The sequence below is a fragment of the Nuphar pumila genome, chromosome 6 (assembly GCF_984573655.1).
Source record: "Nuphar pumila chromosome 6, dmNupPumi1.hap1.1, whole genome shotgun sequence".
Classification (NCBI taxonomy): Eukaryota; Viridiplantae; Streptophyta; class Magnoliopsida; order Nymphaeales; family Nymphaeaceae; genus Nuphar; species Nuphar pumila.
Window position 1 is genome coordinate 15,108,638 of NC_143254.1, and position 19,554 is coordinate 15,128,191.

Below are 19,554 nucleotides of genomic sequence, written 5' to 3' on the forward strand. Positions count from 1 at the left end.
ACCAATATAAAAAGGTAATAATGCTATAATGGACCAACGGGGGCTCTGCTTGTCTGGTAAGAGCAGCTAGTGCAGGTCACCTTGTGTTGGGACGTTGCAAGTTTGAATCCCAATGGTATCATTGTATAACTGGTAGGGGTCTGCCTAATCCCAGCTTGCCTGTTAGAAAAAAAATAATTCCTTAATGGATGATGCCACTGATCTATAATATGTTCTCTCCTAAAAGAAAGTGACCCCTTCAAACATTCACGCAAGCAATGGTATAATGATAAAACACGGCCAATCCTACAAAAATGATGTAAAATTTTGATAGAGTTTGCATGTTAAATTTTCATATCTTAAATAGACATGGATATTTGAGAAGAGTTTTTTTTTTTTTAATGACCAAGAAACCCCCCCACCAGGAACCGGGTCACTTTATGGGCCTATTTGAGGATAAGACCTCCCTACAAGGTAAGACTCCCATTTGAGGATAAGACCAACCAGCCTTAGGTGCCCCAACAGTGATTCAATAACAGCAGCCCCCATGCACCAACGGGATTCTATCAGGGCCTTCAGCAGGATATTTGAGTAGAGTTAATGGTTACATCGCCACCGAGGTGGTATCCCATGTGGTAAGTGGGGTCCTGTGTCAAGCTGAAGGCCCAGGTTCGAATCCCTCTGCCACATGGGGGCTTAAGAGATATCTGGTAGGGTTCTGCCTAACCCCAGCTTGCCTTTCAAAAAAAGAGTTAATGGTTCCATTGACAAATATGAAGCCAGATTATTTGCAAAGAGATTACCCTCTATCAAAGTGGTTCCACAGTAGACACGAGTGTGGATGGGATGAACATGATAAAATTTATCATGTCATAGGGATTGAATCCGATTTCTAGAGGAGAGCTTTTGCAGTTCCATGCACTCTTTTAGGTCAGTCAGTCGATTAACTGACCCCTAGACAAAAAACGTCAATCAATCAATTACTTGGCCCCTAAAGAAAAACATCTCAATCAATCAATTAATTTGGCCCCCACAGGAAAATCACCAAGCAATCGAAGTCTTTAAACACATGGCTAGAATGGTTGGTCCATACATTTGTATAAGCTGTCAAACATGTGATAAAAGCATTGGCCCAGTTATAATTGAGCTCGTTTCGAGCTGGGTCTTTTAGGCCGACCCAATTAACTGGACCTGTTGGGTCCTGTGTATTTTACACATGGGCTCAGCCCATTTTGGCCCTGATTTCTTAATCAGGTCGGATACCCAACATCCGTCAGGTACCCGGCTCCATGGCCAACCCTCATTCAATCTAAACTATCTCAATACTCAGGGTGTGTATTCCTTGTCCCAAGGCTGAAGTGATGGAGACGAAGTACATTAACCAGTTCTACATTGCAGATACATAAATAGGATCACATAGCCTCTTTCAACCTATACCTGGGATGTCTGAACCATACCCCTGGAGACAGAAAGGTAATATGAGCATTGAAGAAAGAAAGGAAAAAAAAAAGGAACAAAATGCGTTATCCCACTTCACTGCCTATTCAAGAAATACTATCCAAAATTCCAAATTGAAGTATGATGTAACGTCAGACATAAAAGCATTAGTTTGGTGTCTTGACGCCATTTTCACATTGCATTAATTGTTGGTCACAAGGTCAATCTTATGATCAATTTTTTTTATCAGATTCAAGACAAAAACATGGCAATCAAAGTCGCAACTTGTACTTTTCTCATGTTTTACTTTGATTGTGATTTACATTCATAAGATTTTGAGAAAATCCCAAAATCACAGTGCATTGGGAACATGTAGTTTTCCATGTTTTGTAGAGAAAAGATGCAATGAGTTATCTTGCGTGGGTCATGTCAAAATTCTTGTTACTGGACATGCTTGATCCAAAAGAGTCAAAAGTTGGCTGGTTTGCACATGATAATGTGAAGCATCTTCTATGTATTAGAGTTTAAAAGCATTTTGTCAACCTTGGGCCACACAAGGCACATTTACCAACCAAAATCTAAAAGCCCTATCTTCCTCGGTGGGTGTGCTTTCTATCTTCAAGAGTCAATCATGTATCTACAGATAATCAAGTGTCCACCGAGGTTAGTCCACCAAAACCTTTTTCCAATCGGGCTCTAATGGGGGAAAGATAGACTTTGAGCGTGCATACAGGGATACATAGGTAGACCATCCGTTTAAAAATAACATAGATGCTGGTGTTTTCTGCTTGATCTAAATAGACAGGCGTTATCATTTCTTATTTACTAAAGAACATGTGGATCCAACTTACTTAGCAAGAAAACTTGAATATTCTTTTATCAAATTTTAACATAATACAAGCAATTGATTTTTGTATGTACATATGAACATGAAAAGTATTTAATTTAATACATGTTTTCTACCAAGTAAATTATAATAAACACATCGGTTTAGATTAAGCCAAAAAAACACTTTTTTATATGAACCAAATGAATGCATTCCTTTCTCTCTCTCTCAATCTTTTATATATATATATATATTCTCTCTCTCTCAATCTTTTATATATATATATATATATATACTCTCTCTCTCTCTCTCTCTCTCTCTCTCTCTCTCTCTCTCAGAGAGAGAGAGAGAGAGAGAGGCAAGCTGAGGTTTGATGAACCATACCAGTTTATTGCATGAATTGAACATACAAGCTTACCAGAAACCAAATACATCTTCATGAGGACGAAAGTCTGGGGTGTGGCCTTTCCAAAACTTACTCATGTCAGATCAAGCTAGCTTAGCTAGCTGTCTAACCAAAAAATTGCTATAACTGTGCACTTTCTGAATTTTCACTTTTACAATTTTTAGCTTCGTAGTAATATTTTAAGTATGAAAATTCTGACTTCATAGGACGACAGTGTCCTTCAATTGAAAGGGAGAATTAAGAAACGGTAGGTTTATCTCAAATCCTAGGGATTTTGCATTCATAATTATCCTTTTTATCCCATTCAATCTCACCCTTGGGTGATTTCACCTAAAATCTTGAATTAAATTCATGTTTGTGTGAGCCCATCCTGCAAACCATTAGAAGGATATCATAGCGCAATGTCTCAAGAACAGTAAGTAATGCATGGCCTCGGAGTTTTACGCCTCCGCGACAATGACCATAGGCATGGTAGACTGAGCCAGCACGACCAGATCTTTGATCCCAGATGCAGCTTTTTCAAGTAATAAATGGAAAAACCATCTTGCTCATTCATTTTCTTTCTTACTAGTAAAGGATGCAAAATTACAATGATAATAATGCGGTTGAACTCACGATCATCACCTCTGTCCATGTGGGTGTCTATCTTCACATATTCTTGCTCCAAGCTGTTTGCAACTTTCACATCCTTTCCAATGGCTTTATTATGTGGGAAAGTCATTAATATAGTTGACAAAGGACAGAAAAGAAGGAAAACAATGTCATAATAATAGTAGGAGCCTACATGCAATGCATGCCCAACATTTCTTAAGCATGAATCAATATTATTCATGCAATTTGCGTTGATAATCATGACATCTTGAGTAACTTGTAAGTTCACATGCTGCTTTTTTATATTTCTTTTTTTTTTCCTTCCAAGCTCCGATGCCATAGGACGCATGCATTTGAATCCCTCGGATATGAGACGTGAGCTCATATTAGAGATCCAAGTATCCCTGATCCAACCACAAAACCATCTCCCTTTATATGTGAACATTTAAGTTCCTTGGATCTTGGCATGTGGACCGCCACCACATCAGCAAGCCCCATGCTACCTCAGATCCTCGGATCTAAGATCCAAGGGATTCAAATGGCTCATTGAGGTCCACAACACTGTTCAGCCATTGCTCTCCTTGATCAATCCAATCCACCCACCTGTCCAAAATGGTTTCCGATGGAGAACCATATAATGGCAATTAATTAGCGATAATACACTTCTAATCCCATTTAGGATTATCAACTTCAACTGCCATTCATATCCGAGTTCAGTGTGTTGAATTTGGGAAGACCTCTTTATTGATAGGATCTCATTTTGATGAGGCTGATTAGGGAAGAGACATGGGATCTAGTGAGCCTCTCAACTTGGATTTTGTGGGATCCTAAGTGATTCTGGATGCGGCCCCAATTTGGGCATATTTATAACCAGGACATTTTGTGGGATCCTACTTGGTGGTTTGTTTGGATGGCACGCAATGATGCTACTTTCCATCAAATTCCGGTCATCCTTAATCATCTTGTCCATAAAATCCTGGTTGACGTATATGCGATTTTACGTATGCATCTTAGAGACCTCTCCTTTCATCTGAACAACGTTCACTCAACGGTGGTTTCTTCTAATCCAGCGGATCCTGGTTGAGCTGGCTTTGTTGTTTGTTGCTAGCTGTCTGTAGTTTCTTTTTCTTTAGCTTTGTTTTTTCTATATTTTAGTTTTGTTTTCTATTTTGTTCGGTTCATGGGCTCAACCAGGACAAGGACATGATGTATACATTGGATATACAGTTCGATCTGGTTTCAGATCCAGGTAGGGGTTTCTAAAGATCACGACCAAGACCAGACCAAGTTGACCCACTTACAGACATATGTCTAACTTAAGGCAACAAAATAGTCAACTGGCAGTGCCAGTTCATGGCTGACCCACTGTTTCATTGCTTTTTCGAATTTCTGCTATGAAACTAGAGTTACAGCTCATACCACTTGCAATTGCAGAAGTGTAATGTGGGATGCAGAACTTTGGAATATAATACCCTTGTTTTTTTCTCATGAGAATCAGGACTTCCAGGACTGGTTTCTCTGACTATAATGGTTCTCCTAAATTTAGCAGCATATGATTCCTCTTGTTCTTTCTTATATTTGTACTAACTAAAAGTTTATTGAACTAATTAAACCGGGTTGTACCGGTTTTAGTGAAGAAATGATGCAGGAATGGCCTTATCCTGCAAAATCCTGACCGTAAATAGACCCCCACCTCTTCTAAAGCATGATTGAAGACTAACCAACAAAAGAAAATTGCAGACAAGTGCTTTGTACATGAGATTTCATTAGTGTTTTTTTTTTTATAGTGAGCTCTCTCTCTCTCTCAAGGTAGCTTTCAATGGGTTCAGCCAGCAAGGCTGCCCCAAAACTTCATTCATACCATAATGGACTTTAGGACGACCAACCAGGGGCGTAGCTAGGGGGGGCAGGACTGGGCTGTAGCCCAGTCCTGCCTCCCCCAAACAGTTAATTTTTTTTTTTTTTTAAAAGCCCAGTCCTAGCCCTGCCCTGATTCCATATGAAATAGATTTTTATCCATTTTTTAGCCCAGCCCTGACTGCAGCAAATAGTTTGATTTGTCCATATGAAATAGATTTTTATTAATAATTGTAGCCATTTTTATTTTATCTCAAAAAAAAAAAATTTCGGGGGCGCTGCCCCCCGAACCCCCGACTATCACACAAATATTTTTTTTTTTGCTACACCCCTGTTTGCCCCCCCCCCCCCCCCCCCCCCTCACATGAATCCTAGCTACGCCCCTGCGACCAACGACCAGGAAACAGCAAGGCCTATAAAATGGCTCTTGACATACAACCTAGAATCCCACTACACAATAGAAAAAAACAATTTCGTTAATGCTTAACATGAAGATATGTTTTTTTGTTTTTTATTGGAAACACAATCTACACGTAAAATTTTATGCAAGCTATGAGCTCTAGAACATTTATGCCCCATATTAGGAATTTATGCACAAAATGTCTAAACATAACGAGATGACAGTCTAGCCATGCTTATTTAATTCCTAGTGACAAATATCGTAAATATATTCACGAAAACGACCAAAATATCATGATATTATCATCTCCACCAAAAATCATGATATGTACTGTTAAATTTGATAGGGAAATGACAGAGCCTATTTTTCATTTTTTTTAACTAGTGGACTGAAGGGGGTGTGCTCGGTTTGAATAAGGATCTACTTTTTAATTTATTTATTTCTCCAAATATTTTGCTGGTAAAAATGCAAGAAAAATGAAAAAAAATCAATTTATCATGAGAATTTGGCTGCCATTTTGAACCTTATCAGTTTAAAGGGAATCCTGTTCATCATAAGCAGCAGGAAACCCTTTAAAATTGGACAAAGACCAAGAATAGGAAACTAGGAACTCCAAGTAACACCAATATGTGTAGGCAGTCTGTAGATCCCACAAAGATTCAGCAAAAAATTACATCATCAGCAGTAAAAGATTTTGGCAGAGAATTCCATCAGAACTCCTTGTAACCAAAAAGTCCCAAGTAATTTCTAGAGTCGGGAACCCACAGTAATCTCCAATAACAAGACATTTCCTTTGACCTGAGTAACATGCCGTCTCTTTATCCAAGATTTATAGTACGCAAGTTTTGCTTTTTAATAGTAATATTGAGCTGGGACATATTCTTCCTTGAGGGTATGTTTGATGGCTTGTCCAGAGTTAGACCAAATGAACAAAAAGAACTGAACAAAACATTGGTTCTGTTCATTCTGTTCCAAGTCCAACGTTCTGGACCGTACTCAAATGCTATGTTTCAAATGTCTGTTGTTTGACTACGATGTGCGAACAACTTGGACAGTCATGGATAATGGGTTGAATTACTCCAATTTATTTGTTTGCCTCAAATCACACAGAATGTCCACCGGGACTCTTGTGGGTAATGCAGGAATCTTGATGAGCTTGCCCGAAACACGATCCGTAGGCAAGTTTCCTGTCGAATTTTTCAGGAAAATGAATTCGAACCCCATTGGTCAACCATCATGATCGATCCCTCATTGATCAACCGAACGGATTGATCGGGATGACTGGTGATACAGAGCTAGCAAAAAAATCCAATTTTTCGACGCAAATTCCTTATGGGCAACCAAGAAATGATCGGAAAATCCCACTTCAGAAGCTTAATTTGGGTTCTCCGGATCGATGAACTCCCCATCGAAGACGGCCGAGGTCGAATCGTCAACTCCAGTCGAAAGGTTCAGATCGAGTATGGTGTCTTCCCTCTTGTGGCCACCGAGCGCCTGCCCGGACCCAAAGATCTTGAAACAAACAGGGCACTCATGGATTTTCCCTTTGCCGGAGAGGTCAGGGAGGCTGTCGAGTCCGGCCGAAGCTCAACTCCCCTTGGACTTCTTATGGCCAGCGCGGTGGCCGCCGAGGGCCTGGTAGGAGGAGAAGATCTTCCGACAGGTGTCACACTGAAACTTTCGACGACGACTGGGCACCACGGAGGAGGAGGCGACGATGGAGGAATCCGACTAGGGGCAGACATCGCGGGAGAAGAGCATGAGGGAGATGGAGACGTTCTCCTTCTGCGTGGTTTCGGAGATGGAGCTCGCGGGCTCCTCCGACGAAGCATCGTCATCGGGGACGAGGAAGAAGCGGTGACGGCGACAGGCTCTCCTCCTCCTGCTTGGCCATTGGAGCTCTTCTGTCTCACTCTAGCTATCATGGTGGTGAGGCGATGGAAGAGGAGGGGTCGATGGCAAAGGAGAACTCGAGATTCGATAGGAATGAAGAGCTCGTAGGCGATGAAAGAGGAGGGGTTGAGACATGCTCGTCGAGAGACACACATCGACGGGCGCCCGTCGATGCATTTTTTTTCCGTCCCCTCCGTTCCTGTTCTTTTTGTAACAAGAGGGAGGTGGATAAAAAATTACAGACATTTATGGACATGGCGGATGCGCGGAACACCGTCCGCCGCATCCAAGGTTTGTCGGATTTTGCTGTCCCAGCAGAATTTTCGTCCGAATCCTGCTGGGAACGGTGTATCAAACATGCCCTAACAGACTAGATTCCAACAAGAGGGGGTGGGGGCTTTTCTTTATCTCGTGTTAGATATGCCATAGTACAAACTAAGGTCTTGGTTTTCCCACCAAATTTGGGCGATTTTCACAGCTGAATTTTGTAGTGAACATGAGGTTTAACGTTTGAACGCTTATCATATTCTTGTTTCATCTTGACCTTTTTTTTTCTTCCTCTAAAAAAAACGATCACCATTGTTACAGTGAAAAAAACCAAAATGATGCAGCAAGTAGCGACAAAACAATGAAAAAACCCATAATCTCATTCAATGCTAACCAGCCAAGGTAAAAAATATAAAGGCCTCCAACCAGACGCACCACAGCTACAAACTAGATGCCAGCATTTAATTCCCACAATATATGAACTTCTCAGGCCAATTGCTCAATGTTCCAACAGCCTAATTTCTGTCTTTACTAATTCTTTGCATGACCAAATTGCTCAATGTTCCACCTTTACTTAGAAGTAGCAATAAAAATTTGCTTCCAAGTTCAGAAACTCGCAAAGTAGTGTTCATACAAGGGCTGGATTAGGATTGTTATGTCCCAACTTGGTCCCCCAAATACCAAGGAAAAAACATAAAAAACTTAAGACAGTAAAAGCAGTCTTACACAGAGACCACCCCCCATTACAGAAAGCACGTAGCCTTTTATTGGAAGCCACTCTGCAACATAAACCAGCCTTCCACAGTGCTACAAGTGATAACCAACCTACTGCTTCATATCCAGAAGCCAGAAGGGGAATGGTTTCTATTTTTTGCCTCTGACAGGCAAGCTGGGGTTAGGCAGAACCCCTCTGAAAAAGCACAATGAATAAAGGCAACGAAGGAATTAAGCAAGCGTGCACTCATGATAAGGTGATTTTTCAACTTGAAATACCAGATGGCAAACTCATTATGATTAGTTCAAGGTAAACATTAAATAAACCAGTCCTGAATTATTATTAAGGCAATTAATAGTATAACCGATTTTGATGAACCAACCATGTCTTCACACTCGACCCATTACAAAATGGAGAAGTCTGTATTTGTTTGACTTTATGGCTGACAAGTATGAAAAGAATCAGAACCTCTTATCTCCCTATCCTTCCTGTAAAGCAAGAAGCAACTAGGCAAGAAACCCACTTTTTAGCCCTCACCACCCTTCCTATCTGGCACATTTTTACATTACCATGAATGACCGACCAACCAAATCAGATGACAAAACCTCTGCCTCCAAGATTTTCCAAAGAATGTAGCCGTTGTTCCCCGTCTCATACAATCAACTCTCACACGGAGTCCACACTGGAAAGAAAGTCGGTCCTGCATGCGTTCTTTCATTAACCACAGACGCACACTAACCAACAATTCAAATAACAGTAGCAAGGGGATGAGACCCACCCCATGTAAGATTGAGACAAAGGCACATTGACAATGACTCGTATATTTAATTTTTATTAATCACATAACACACCACAACGTCTCACAGAAGACCAAATAGTAATAGATTGAACTCATCACATGAGAGGAGCAGAGAGAAAGAGAGAGGAACAGGAAGATACAGATACAGATACAGATACAGAGGGACAGTGACAGACAGAGGGGGACTCAGTACCTTATTACACCTATGACAGACATCAACCAATCGTTTAAATCAAACGAACTACGAACTCGGAAATTCGACGGAAGAATAGAGAGAGCAGAACAATACACATATTATGACACTGAAGAGTTTATAGGCTGACAGCAACGAATTTAAACCAAAATCGCAACTGCTATGTATATGAACAGAAGTCATCACCGCCGCCGAAGTAGCATTGTATGGAAACAACGACTGATAACAACTCACTATAGCCACTATGATCTAGCTTGCTTTGTATCTGGGGAGAGCTGTGACGATGCCTCCCCTGCAGCAGCAGTACTTACCGGTATCGTCTGACTGTAGAATATTTGCTGTGGAAAGGCATCACCATAATCATAACCCAAATGAGTAGTTGGGTGCAGGGGATGACGGTACCCGGCGTACTGCTGCTGATCAGGAGCATGCATCAGTGGTGTAGAAGTCAGTGGCACGGCCGCTGCGCTAGCAGCTGTTCTGTATATATTGCTTGTCAATTCCTGTCGCGGAGCAGGGCGGGAGGAGGATGGTGGTGCAGCATATGAAAGGATGGGCGATGGGTCTTTTGCTGGTGGTGGAACAGGAGCTGCAACCGGCTTGCTTGAAGGATCCGCCATGGTGGATTGATATGCCGCCAAATTGTACGCCTGGTTCTGCCTCAGTGTAGCCATGGTGGAGGCCTGGGGGTGCAGGAAATACATGGGGAACGGCTGATCAACCTGCTGCTGCTGAGGTTGCTGCTGCTGATGATGGACCTGGTAGAAAGAAGGCATGGGTGGTGGCGGGATCGCCGCAGCCTGGTGGTGGAGATAGTGATACTCTGGGGGCAGCGCCTGCGGAACAAGGAAGCTAGGGTCTGCAGGATACGGCAACTGGACCCTGTAATTCTGATCAGAGGGCTCCAGCTTGGGATCGGCAACGGGCACCGCTGAAACTCTGACAGGATCCTGATAGTAGACAGGTTTAGGTGGAGCCTGGGCAGGTTGAGGAGGAGGATTATCCCTGAAAAAGAAAAAGCACCACCAGAACGCACTAAACCATCAATTTTTGTGCTCCAAACGCTTACAAAGATCATAGTAACACTAAAACAAATAGTACATTCTGGGATTCCAAACCCTACAAATTCAGGTTTTTCCCCAAAATGCGAAGAATTGAAATTCTTCTTTTTATTTTTGGAAAAATAGCTCTACAGATTAGAAGTTTTCTTGAAAACACAGGGATTCGGATTCTTTTGCTATAGATTTTTTAAGCCCTAAACGTACGAATTCAGATTTCTCTTTATGAACTTAATCTCCAATATTTTCACATTTTCGTTTCCACAAGAACAGAAATTCAGGACTTCTCATTTCTAAACGCAGAACCCTCATATTCGTCACTTTCAAAACCCTGACCCTAAAAGTTCATCGTCAACGAATAAGAAGAAGAATGATGGAAAGAGAGAGAATAAGCGCAGGAAGACGACAATACCTGGCCGGAACCTCAGGCTCCGGTGGGCGCTTGGAGATCTCCGGCGCCATATTCATCAGCCCGAACTGCTCGTCGATCCCACCAGGACCCGCAATGACACCGACGCCGCCGGCCGGATCCTCCGCCTTGATCCCAGCCGGCGGCAGGTTCGACACCGAGGGAGCGGACGACGTCGATCCAAACGACGAGGAGGTCTCCATCATCGGCGAGTCCGGCACCGACTGCACCTCAGCCTTGAGTCCCTTCCCTGCACCACCAGCACCGGCGGCAGCCGAACCACCATCCTCCGAAGTGGTGGGGTCGTGGCGGTCCCAATCGGCGGCGGTGCCGGAGTCTAGGCCGAGGAGGCGGTTGACGGAGGCGGCGGTGGTATCGGAGAAGCCGCGGGGGAGGCCGACGGGAACGGCACCGTTGAGGGCGTCGACGAACCAGGTCTCGGCCTTGGAGTCCTCGAGGAGGGAACCGAGGCTGGAGGCGGTGTCTGGCTTGGAGGGGAAGACGAAGAGGCGGAGGCGGGAGGGCTTCGGAGAGGCGGCGGAGCGGTCGTACTCCTCGATCATGTTGTCGAGATCGTCGTCGGTGGTAACGGAGATGAGGGAGTCGAGGTCCTCGCTGGGGAGCTGGTACTTGAGGGAGAAGGGCCGGCCGGAGAGGAGCTGCCGGGATAGGCGGGCGGTCAGGTCGGCTAGGGAGGAGTGGCGGTCGACGACGACGATGCGCGTCTCGCCACCGAGGTAGCAGAGGGACTTGTCGTGGGGGCGCGGGATGATGCGCCCTCCGTAACTGCACATCAACCGAAGCTTGGTGGAGGGGACGGTGGCGGTGGCCGCCGGAGGGGCATCGTCCCACCGGAAGGGCTCGGAGTCCGTGCCGCGCGACTGGGGAGAGGAGTCATGCGACTCCGAATAGGCGGCGGCGGGCGCGGCCACAGCGGGGAGGAATGTGGCGGAGTCGAGCTCCGTCGGAGCGGCGGCCTTCGCCATTGGTGGTGGTGGTGGTGGTGGAGATGCTCCTCTCTTTGTAGCAAATCCTGGGACTGAAGGAGGACGAAGGGAGGACTTGGGAGCTGGTTTTTTGTTTTCATTTTTTGCTTCTTCTTTTTTTAATAAATTAACTGACTAAAGTACCCCTTCTTTGCGGTTGCCAGTTGGGCAATGATGAGTTATTGTAGTTTGGGCGGGGACATAGGGTTTAGGAAATTTGGGGTGTTTGGGGGTCTGTTAGCTGTCAACGAGTCCAACCCGAGCCACACGTCAAACCAAGGCCTGACCGTGTTTTTATTGACGGGGCGTTTGCCTGTCACGCAAACTGAGGCTTTTCCGCGGAAACGCATCGATTGGTGTGCGTTTTTTGCGGGCCTCATCGTGGCCGAACAAACTGGACACTCGGAAAAGAAGTTCAAAATCTACGAGAACCCCCACTTTCAGTGGAAAGGGTTTCCATCGGGGGTGACCCGATTCTGTTTCCGCGGAAAGGAAAGGGTGCCACCCTCTTCCGCGACATGCAAACACTCCCTAAGGGTCCGACTTTATATAGGACTCGGAATCCTGTAAGCCTAGCAGATCAGCTAATCGAACCTATATCACTAAGTTGAAGTTCAGATCACGTTTGGGTTCGATATTGGCGTGAGACGCACGGCTGAGAATTTTTTTACCACCTTTACGCCACAATATGAGAGTGCAAATTTAGCCTAAAATCCCATACCCTCCTTACCCACTAGAGCCTACTCCTAGTTTTGATTTTGTTGCAAAACCACGATACCTGGTGTGTTCTCCCAGTTTGGTTAAATTCACTTTTCAAGGGAGTGTGGTGTAACGGGTGATTTCTTGGCTGCTACACAGGTTGTCATGGTTCAATTCTCATAGGCAACGTCCATCATAGACTTGGGGCAGAGGTCTAGCCTCGAGGTTTTACACTGGCTGTTGCCTGTTGGTGTGGCAGGCTGAGCCAGCGTGCCCAGTGTAGTTTCTTTGAGTTATAAATCACAAAAATAAATAAATAATAATAACGTATACTTTTTCATAAAAATTTTAACAAACCCAGCACATGGCCTTCAACTTCCAAGCCGAGTTTGAATCAAGTCAAGTGGAGACAGGTCTGTCTTCACTCACTACAAGGATTCGACCACCTGACTGCTGACAGAATTGCTTAAGTGGGTTAAGTCGTCTGCTTGGTGGTCAACCTTTGGTCTACAATTTGTCGAACCTACTAATCTCATACTTAGTAGTTTTTTTTTTTTCGTCAGGCTGGAGTTAAGCAGACCTCTACCAGTTTACAAGATGCCAAAATACTTTACCCTAGTCAAACTACAACAAAATTACATCCGTTGGTATTGAGATGGACGGTTGATGCTTGAAAAGGTCAATTTTTTTTTTTTTGGTTTCTTGAGGCCTTGAATGTCCTTGACTGAAATCCTTAGGGGTTTATTTGTACTTTGATGTAAAGGTAGAAACTGCCAACTCGTGGTCTTCTGCGTGCTGCCACGGTCAATGTTTTTGGTAACGCCCTGCGTGACGGAGGACAAAAATGTCAATCTCAACAATGGTAGGGATAGTGACGTAATTTCATACGTAAGCTGGTATGGTTTAGTTATTAGTACTAGTCGGGTTACGGGTAGTGGGGAAGGTGGTGGGGGCCCTCGTTGGACGCAACGTAGTGCATACGAAATTACTAAAACACCCCTTTAATATGACGAAGCAAACTCCGCTCATAAAGAGCTCATTCAAACTCGTTACCAACGGTAAGTACTCGGCTCGGCGCGACTCATATAAGCTTGTTAGATACTAAAAAATACAATTTATATATAGTTTACATGTATTTACGTATTTTTTTTTTATCTTATTTCTTTCAACTTAAAACAATGCATTTTTTTTTTATAAAAAAAATTGGCTCAAACTCAGCACGAACTGATTATATGTTGGAACTCGGCTTAACTCTTCACAAGAAAGAGCCAAACTTGAACACTTCAAGCTCATCTCATTCAGCTCATGAACCAGCCTACTGTCAGATGTTCACTGGTTGAAAGGTAGACAATGGAAAAGTCTATTAGTTAGCGAAGCAGGTTATATGTTCCCCCCCCCGAATAGGGCAGTTAGCTACATCTCATGATCGGGGGTCCCAAAGAGCACCATGTATGTAAGCATGTGCGTCTCGTATCCCCATGTTTGTCAGCATTAATTAGCATTGGAGTTTGATGCGATTGCAAAGACTTAAGTACCCTCTCCTCCATTGGTGCAAAAAAAAATGACGGTTCTTGAAAATGAGTGGTTGTAAAGACTTAAGTGCCCCGAAGATGATTATTTAAGACCCAGTCTCTGCACTGCAGGATTATCCGAGAAAGAAATCTCCCTGGAGGAGGCCATGAACATCAACCCTCTTACTCTCTCTCTCTCCCTTCTATTTCTGCTTCTGTGCACATCCATTAGAAGATCATACATTGCTCCATCAAGCACCGACTGACCTGCACAGGAAGAGGGTCTGGGGGCTGGGGCTCCTCCCAGCGTGGGTAGCATCACCAGTGTGGGTAGCATCATTCAACTTGAAGAGTTATGGAGTCTGATTCAGAGCTTTTACCCTTACAGAAGGGGGGTCTGAGGGCTCCTCCCAGCGTGTTCATGGCCTTTTGCCCTTACAGGAGGGGGGATTTACATTTCGTAGAACACCCGTCACCGGAACGAGATGAACACCCATCACCGGAACGACGGCTCCGCTGAGACCTCCTCGCTAGGGAGAGGAAGACGACGTGGTGGAGCTTCTGCTGGCCATCCTCAGCGCGACTGCACCGACTGGGTTGCTGTCGAGGAGGAGGGCGAGAACGGTGACTCTTAGCTTGGGCAATCTTTCTTTTGATGATTGTGGTTGTAATGTATCGTTGAAGTTAAAATGGGGAATGAAATGACAATAAAATTTGCTGAAAATTTACAGAAATAAACTAGACTCAATAACGAAGACCCCACTTTTTACGGATTTGGAACATGACCTCTGGTTAGGGAGATATGACCCTGACAAGTTGGTCCTAATTCGGGTAGCGATTTACAACGATTTGCTTACTGAATAACATTACAAATCGCTATAGCGATTTGCAGAAACACTACAAATCGCTATAGCGATTTGCGAAAGAATCTACAAATCGCTATAGCGATTCACGAAAACACTACAAATCGCTATAGCGATTTGCGAAAGAATCTACAAATCGCTATAGCGATTTGCGATTTGTAGTGTCTTCCGCAAATCGCTATAGCAATTTATAGTGTCTTCTGAAAATCCCTATAGCGTTTCGTTGGAGACCCGAAAATACTACAAATTGCTGTAGGAAAGCCCGATAATACTACAAATCATTGTTGGACGAGGGGGAGCCCCCGGACCCCCCTCCTGTAAGGGCAAAAACTCTAAATCAGACACATAAGTAAAGAGAGAAGGGAGAGAGAGTGAGAGGGTTGGTGTTCATGGCTTTCTCCAGGAGGAACCATTTACCTCCCTTGATTTCTTCTCTAGAGAAAGAGAGGGTTTTACAGTGTTTTACGAAGAAGGAAGAAGAAGAAGATGACGATGGAGCAATGTAGGATCGTCTGTTGGATGTGCACAAAAGTAGAGAGAGAAGGGAGAGAGAGTGAGAGGGTTGATGTTCATGGCCTTCTCCAGGAAGAACTCTTTGTTTTCCTTGATTTCTTCTCTAGAGAGAGAGAGGGTTTTACAGTGTTTTACGGAGAAAGAAGAAGACATGTTTGTCCTTTTTTTGAACAGAAAAAGAAGAAGACTTTGAAGAGTCAACATCATCCTCGACTTTCTGGATGGAGGACATGTTTGTCCTTTTTTTGAACTGTTTGTTTTTTCTTTTTTGAATGAAGGGCATTTTTGTCATTTTCTCAAACCATCACTTTATGAGAAGAATAGCAAGAAAGGGTACTTAAGTCTTTGCAACAACACCAGAGTCCGATGCAAAATTATGTCAACATACACGGGAATACGAGCCCCATGTGCTTGTATACGTGGTGCTCATTCAAAGCCCCGAACACAGACGTGGGATTCAGTGAATCATCGGGGGCGAACATACACAACCTTCTCGTTAGTTAGTGTGACCCCTTAAGGCATCTTTGTCAATTTTGGTCTTTAACAATTTTTTTTTTTGTTTATTTGGTCATTTGGTGACATGTGATTCAAAATTTTCGACTAGTTGGCTTTGGTTTAGTGCTTATGTTGTTGTTGCTTGGTAATGAAGAAATTCTTAACCCTGCCCTTACATGTGTTGTTGCATAAGAAACCTATTATATAAGTATTTAGTGACACTAACCTGATAAAAAAATGCTCTTTTGATTTATGCATAACTACTTTTCAAAGACAAAAATATCTTATGGATCATTTTTGGCATGTATCTAATAAGTCTAAGAAATGAACCAAGTTGCTTGTAGCTCCATTAGATTCATTTTATACAAACTCAAGCTCTCTCTCTCTCTCTCTCTCTCTCTCTCTCTCTCTCTATATATATATATATATATATATAGGCAAGCTTAAGAATAAACCAATGGGATTGAACGTGAGAGGCGTTGGTTTATGATAGCGTAACCTAACCATCCAACTATCTCATTAGACCGCCAGAGTTGAGAATGAGCTTTCCTGATCCACTCACTTAAATTAACAAACTAAGCACGAACAAGAAGTGTTAATCTTGTGTTGGCTCCTTAAAAATATAATGTATGTGTTTTAGATTCCATCCATGTCTTCTGCAATATGTACTAGATGCATAGATAGAGTCGGTTGAGGTGTACGTAGGGGTGGCCATCTGGCCAGCCCGATTAGGTACCAACAGGCCCAACCCATTTCTTGGCCCAAGCCCGGCCTGACTTGGTCATACTTGGGCTTGGGTTCGGCCCTTTAGGCCCTACCCATTTAACGGGTCAGGCTTGTCGGGTCCTATGTGTTTTACACAAGGGTCTGGTCCGATTAGAGCCCGATTATCCAATCAGCCTGGGCTTGGCCCAACATTATTCGAGCCGGGTCTGCAAATTTCAGCCCGAGCCCAATCCGATTCGAGTTTGGTACTCGAAAGTCTGACAGGCACCCGACCCATTTAACAGGTCAGGCTTGTCAGGTCCTGTGTGTTTTACACAAGGGTCCGGTCCGATTAGAGCCCGATTATCCAATCGGCCTGAAACCAGCCCAACAATATTCGAGCCGGTCTGCAAATTTCAGCCAGATCCCAACCTGATTCGAGTTGGGTACTCGAAAGTCTGTCAGGCACCCGACCCTATGGCCACCAGTGCTTGGGGTATCAATGGGTGGGGTTTAACAGGACCCGAACCAAACCAAACCCTATAGGGCCCGGGTATGGTGATAACTGATAAATAATAAGACCCGATTAAAACCTGGGTCCAGACCCCAAGGACTGATTAATACATGGACCCGGGTATAGTTTGTGAAATTTTATACCATACCCGGACCCAACCTGAGTTCTAATTAAGACCCACAAATTTTCAATGCAAAAATGATAAAAATATGGTTTTACCGAGTATGGTCCGGGTCTGAATCGTGTAGTTCTTATGGGGTTCAGGTATGGTTTTTTATAGTGGACACGATTAGACCTGGGTCTGAACTCGATACCATACTAGAAAACCACGTCCAAGTCTGGTACCACCTGGGTCTGAAACAAACCCGACCCCCCTACCATGTATGCTTGTATTGAAGAGGTTGGAGACTAGCATCTACACATAAAATTCTTAGGAAAATGGGTGTTTGGCATCATCATGCAAAGTATTGGTTCTTATTTCTTGTCAACCAAACAAATGTCACAAGTATTATATCGAGATTTTCTACAAGGGAATATCTCTTGATAAATTTAAAACTTCCAATTTCCAGGTGAATCTCAGTAAAGCATATGTAACAGCACATATAATATCGAAACAAATATTGTGATAATTACACTTAGCATTAAGTCAAAAAAATTGAAAATAATGTGTTGGTATCATGAAAAATATATATATTCTTAACATCACCAATATTTTGGCTATATGCCAAACAACTGTACTCAAAAGAAGGAGAATCCCATCTCTCTCTCTCTCTCTCTCTCTCTCTCTCTCTCACACACACACACACACACACATCACTAGCTAGTCTTATCTTGACTCTTCATAAAATTAAGAGAAAGCTTTTATGATCTATGCATGTTGTTTTCCTTTAACTTTGTATTTGAGCCAGCAAGCCATATCCAACCGTTGATATGTTTGAAAAAGCATCAAGGAGGCCTAAATAGTTTGACAAGGCTTTGTTTTTATATATGCTTGGGGACCTAATATCTTTTGACACAAAAGTGGGACAACTGTTCCTTCCCTTGTTTTCATTTTTTTTTGTCCCATACCCTTACACTTGTGTTTGATGCAAAGAGTATCACATCAGGCATCTACTCAGCACCGTATTAATGATATGCTAATCTTTCATTTTAAAAATTTTGGGGTAACTTAAAAAATTCAAACTTTTTGTTTTACGTTACAAGAATCAAGTTTAGAATCTACAGGTTGAGAATCTGTTTTATCATATCAAGTTCTTTTTCTTCTTTCGTTTTTTTGATAAAACAAAATTATCATTCTTTGTAATTTTTCAAGCTAAGTTAAGATGAGCTAGGCAGCCTTATTTTTCAAGCTCAGCTAGTCAAATATAATGAGCTCATACCAAGCTGAATGCAAACTTCTTTATACCAAGCCTAGACTGGGATGAGTTATGTGTGGTTTAGTTGGTTTACCAGCTCCACATATATTACTAAACCAATGAGGGCTCCGGTTATCTGGTAGAAGCAGTGAGTGCACGTCACCTATGTCAGGACTTTGCAAGTTCAAATCCCAATGGTATGGTTGTATAACGGGTGGGGTCTGCCTTGCCTATCTAAAAAAAAACAAATTGATTTGGTCACAACAATTAGCTACTATTTTATGGGTAACCTTGAGGAAACAAATATTTACATGGTCCATTTTCATAAAGTGAAAGTGATAGCTTGCTAGAAGGTTGCAGTTATACCTGGGTATTATAATAAAGACAACCCCAAAAAAAATGTATTTATCTAAAATAAAAGGTATGGTACTTGGTAAATATTACCATGAAAGAGATTTTTGCTAACTAGTTTAGATTTTGAAGTTTGATTTATCAGTAAAATGCACAGAACCTGTTTTCTGTCGTGAAAATTGACAAAAAACAGTCACAAAATCTCGTTCTTGAGAAAAATATTGGCAAGGAAAAATCTTGTGATACTTTGGAAAGTCTAGTTTTCTTAAGAAAAATTTCAGACATACTGGTGCACAATAAGCACTTAAAATATGTATATAAAATATGATTCAACTCTAAAAAAAGTGATTTTAAGGGTTAATATTGCACTAAAGCATGATATTTTCAAAATAAGTGATGATTTGAAAATATTACACTTTTCCAATATAATATTGGCTTTTGAAAATATCATGATAAAATTATTATGGTGCTACGATATTTGGGACTATGACTATAAGTTTCAATTGTAACCAAACAAAACAACTGCATCTTTTTATAAGTTTAATTTGGAATAAACCTTGAGATGTCTAATTTAAAAGTGGCATGATTTTGGGCAGACCAATCTTGTTGTTGTCTCTGAAAACTACTCGGAACCTAGAGATTTGACATGCTAGAAACTCAATATAACGTTTTTTACACCTCCAAAAAAACTGGACTATAACATGTAGCATTCATGAACTTTCCACATGAAAG

General features: G+C 42.5%; 1 protein-coding gene across 1 annotated transcript; it reads right to left on the bottom strand.

Annotated features, from left to right (window-relative positions):
• Positions 1-9,176: 9,176 nt before the first annotated feature.
• On the bottom strand, positions 9,177-11,876 carry LOC149834078 (uncharacterized). Its single transcript, XM_090009951.1, has 2 exons — positions 10,834-11,876; positions 9,177-10,368 (listed from the first exon to the last, which is right to left on the bottom strand). Exons 1-2 carry the CDS (start codon positions 11,814-11,816, stop codon positions 9,606-9,608), a joined length of 1,746 nt encoding a protein of 581 aa, XP_089866077.1. The 5' UTR covers positions 11,817-11,876; the 3' UTR covers positions 9,177-9,605.
• Positions 11,877-19,554: the final 7,678 nt, after the last annotated feature.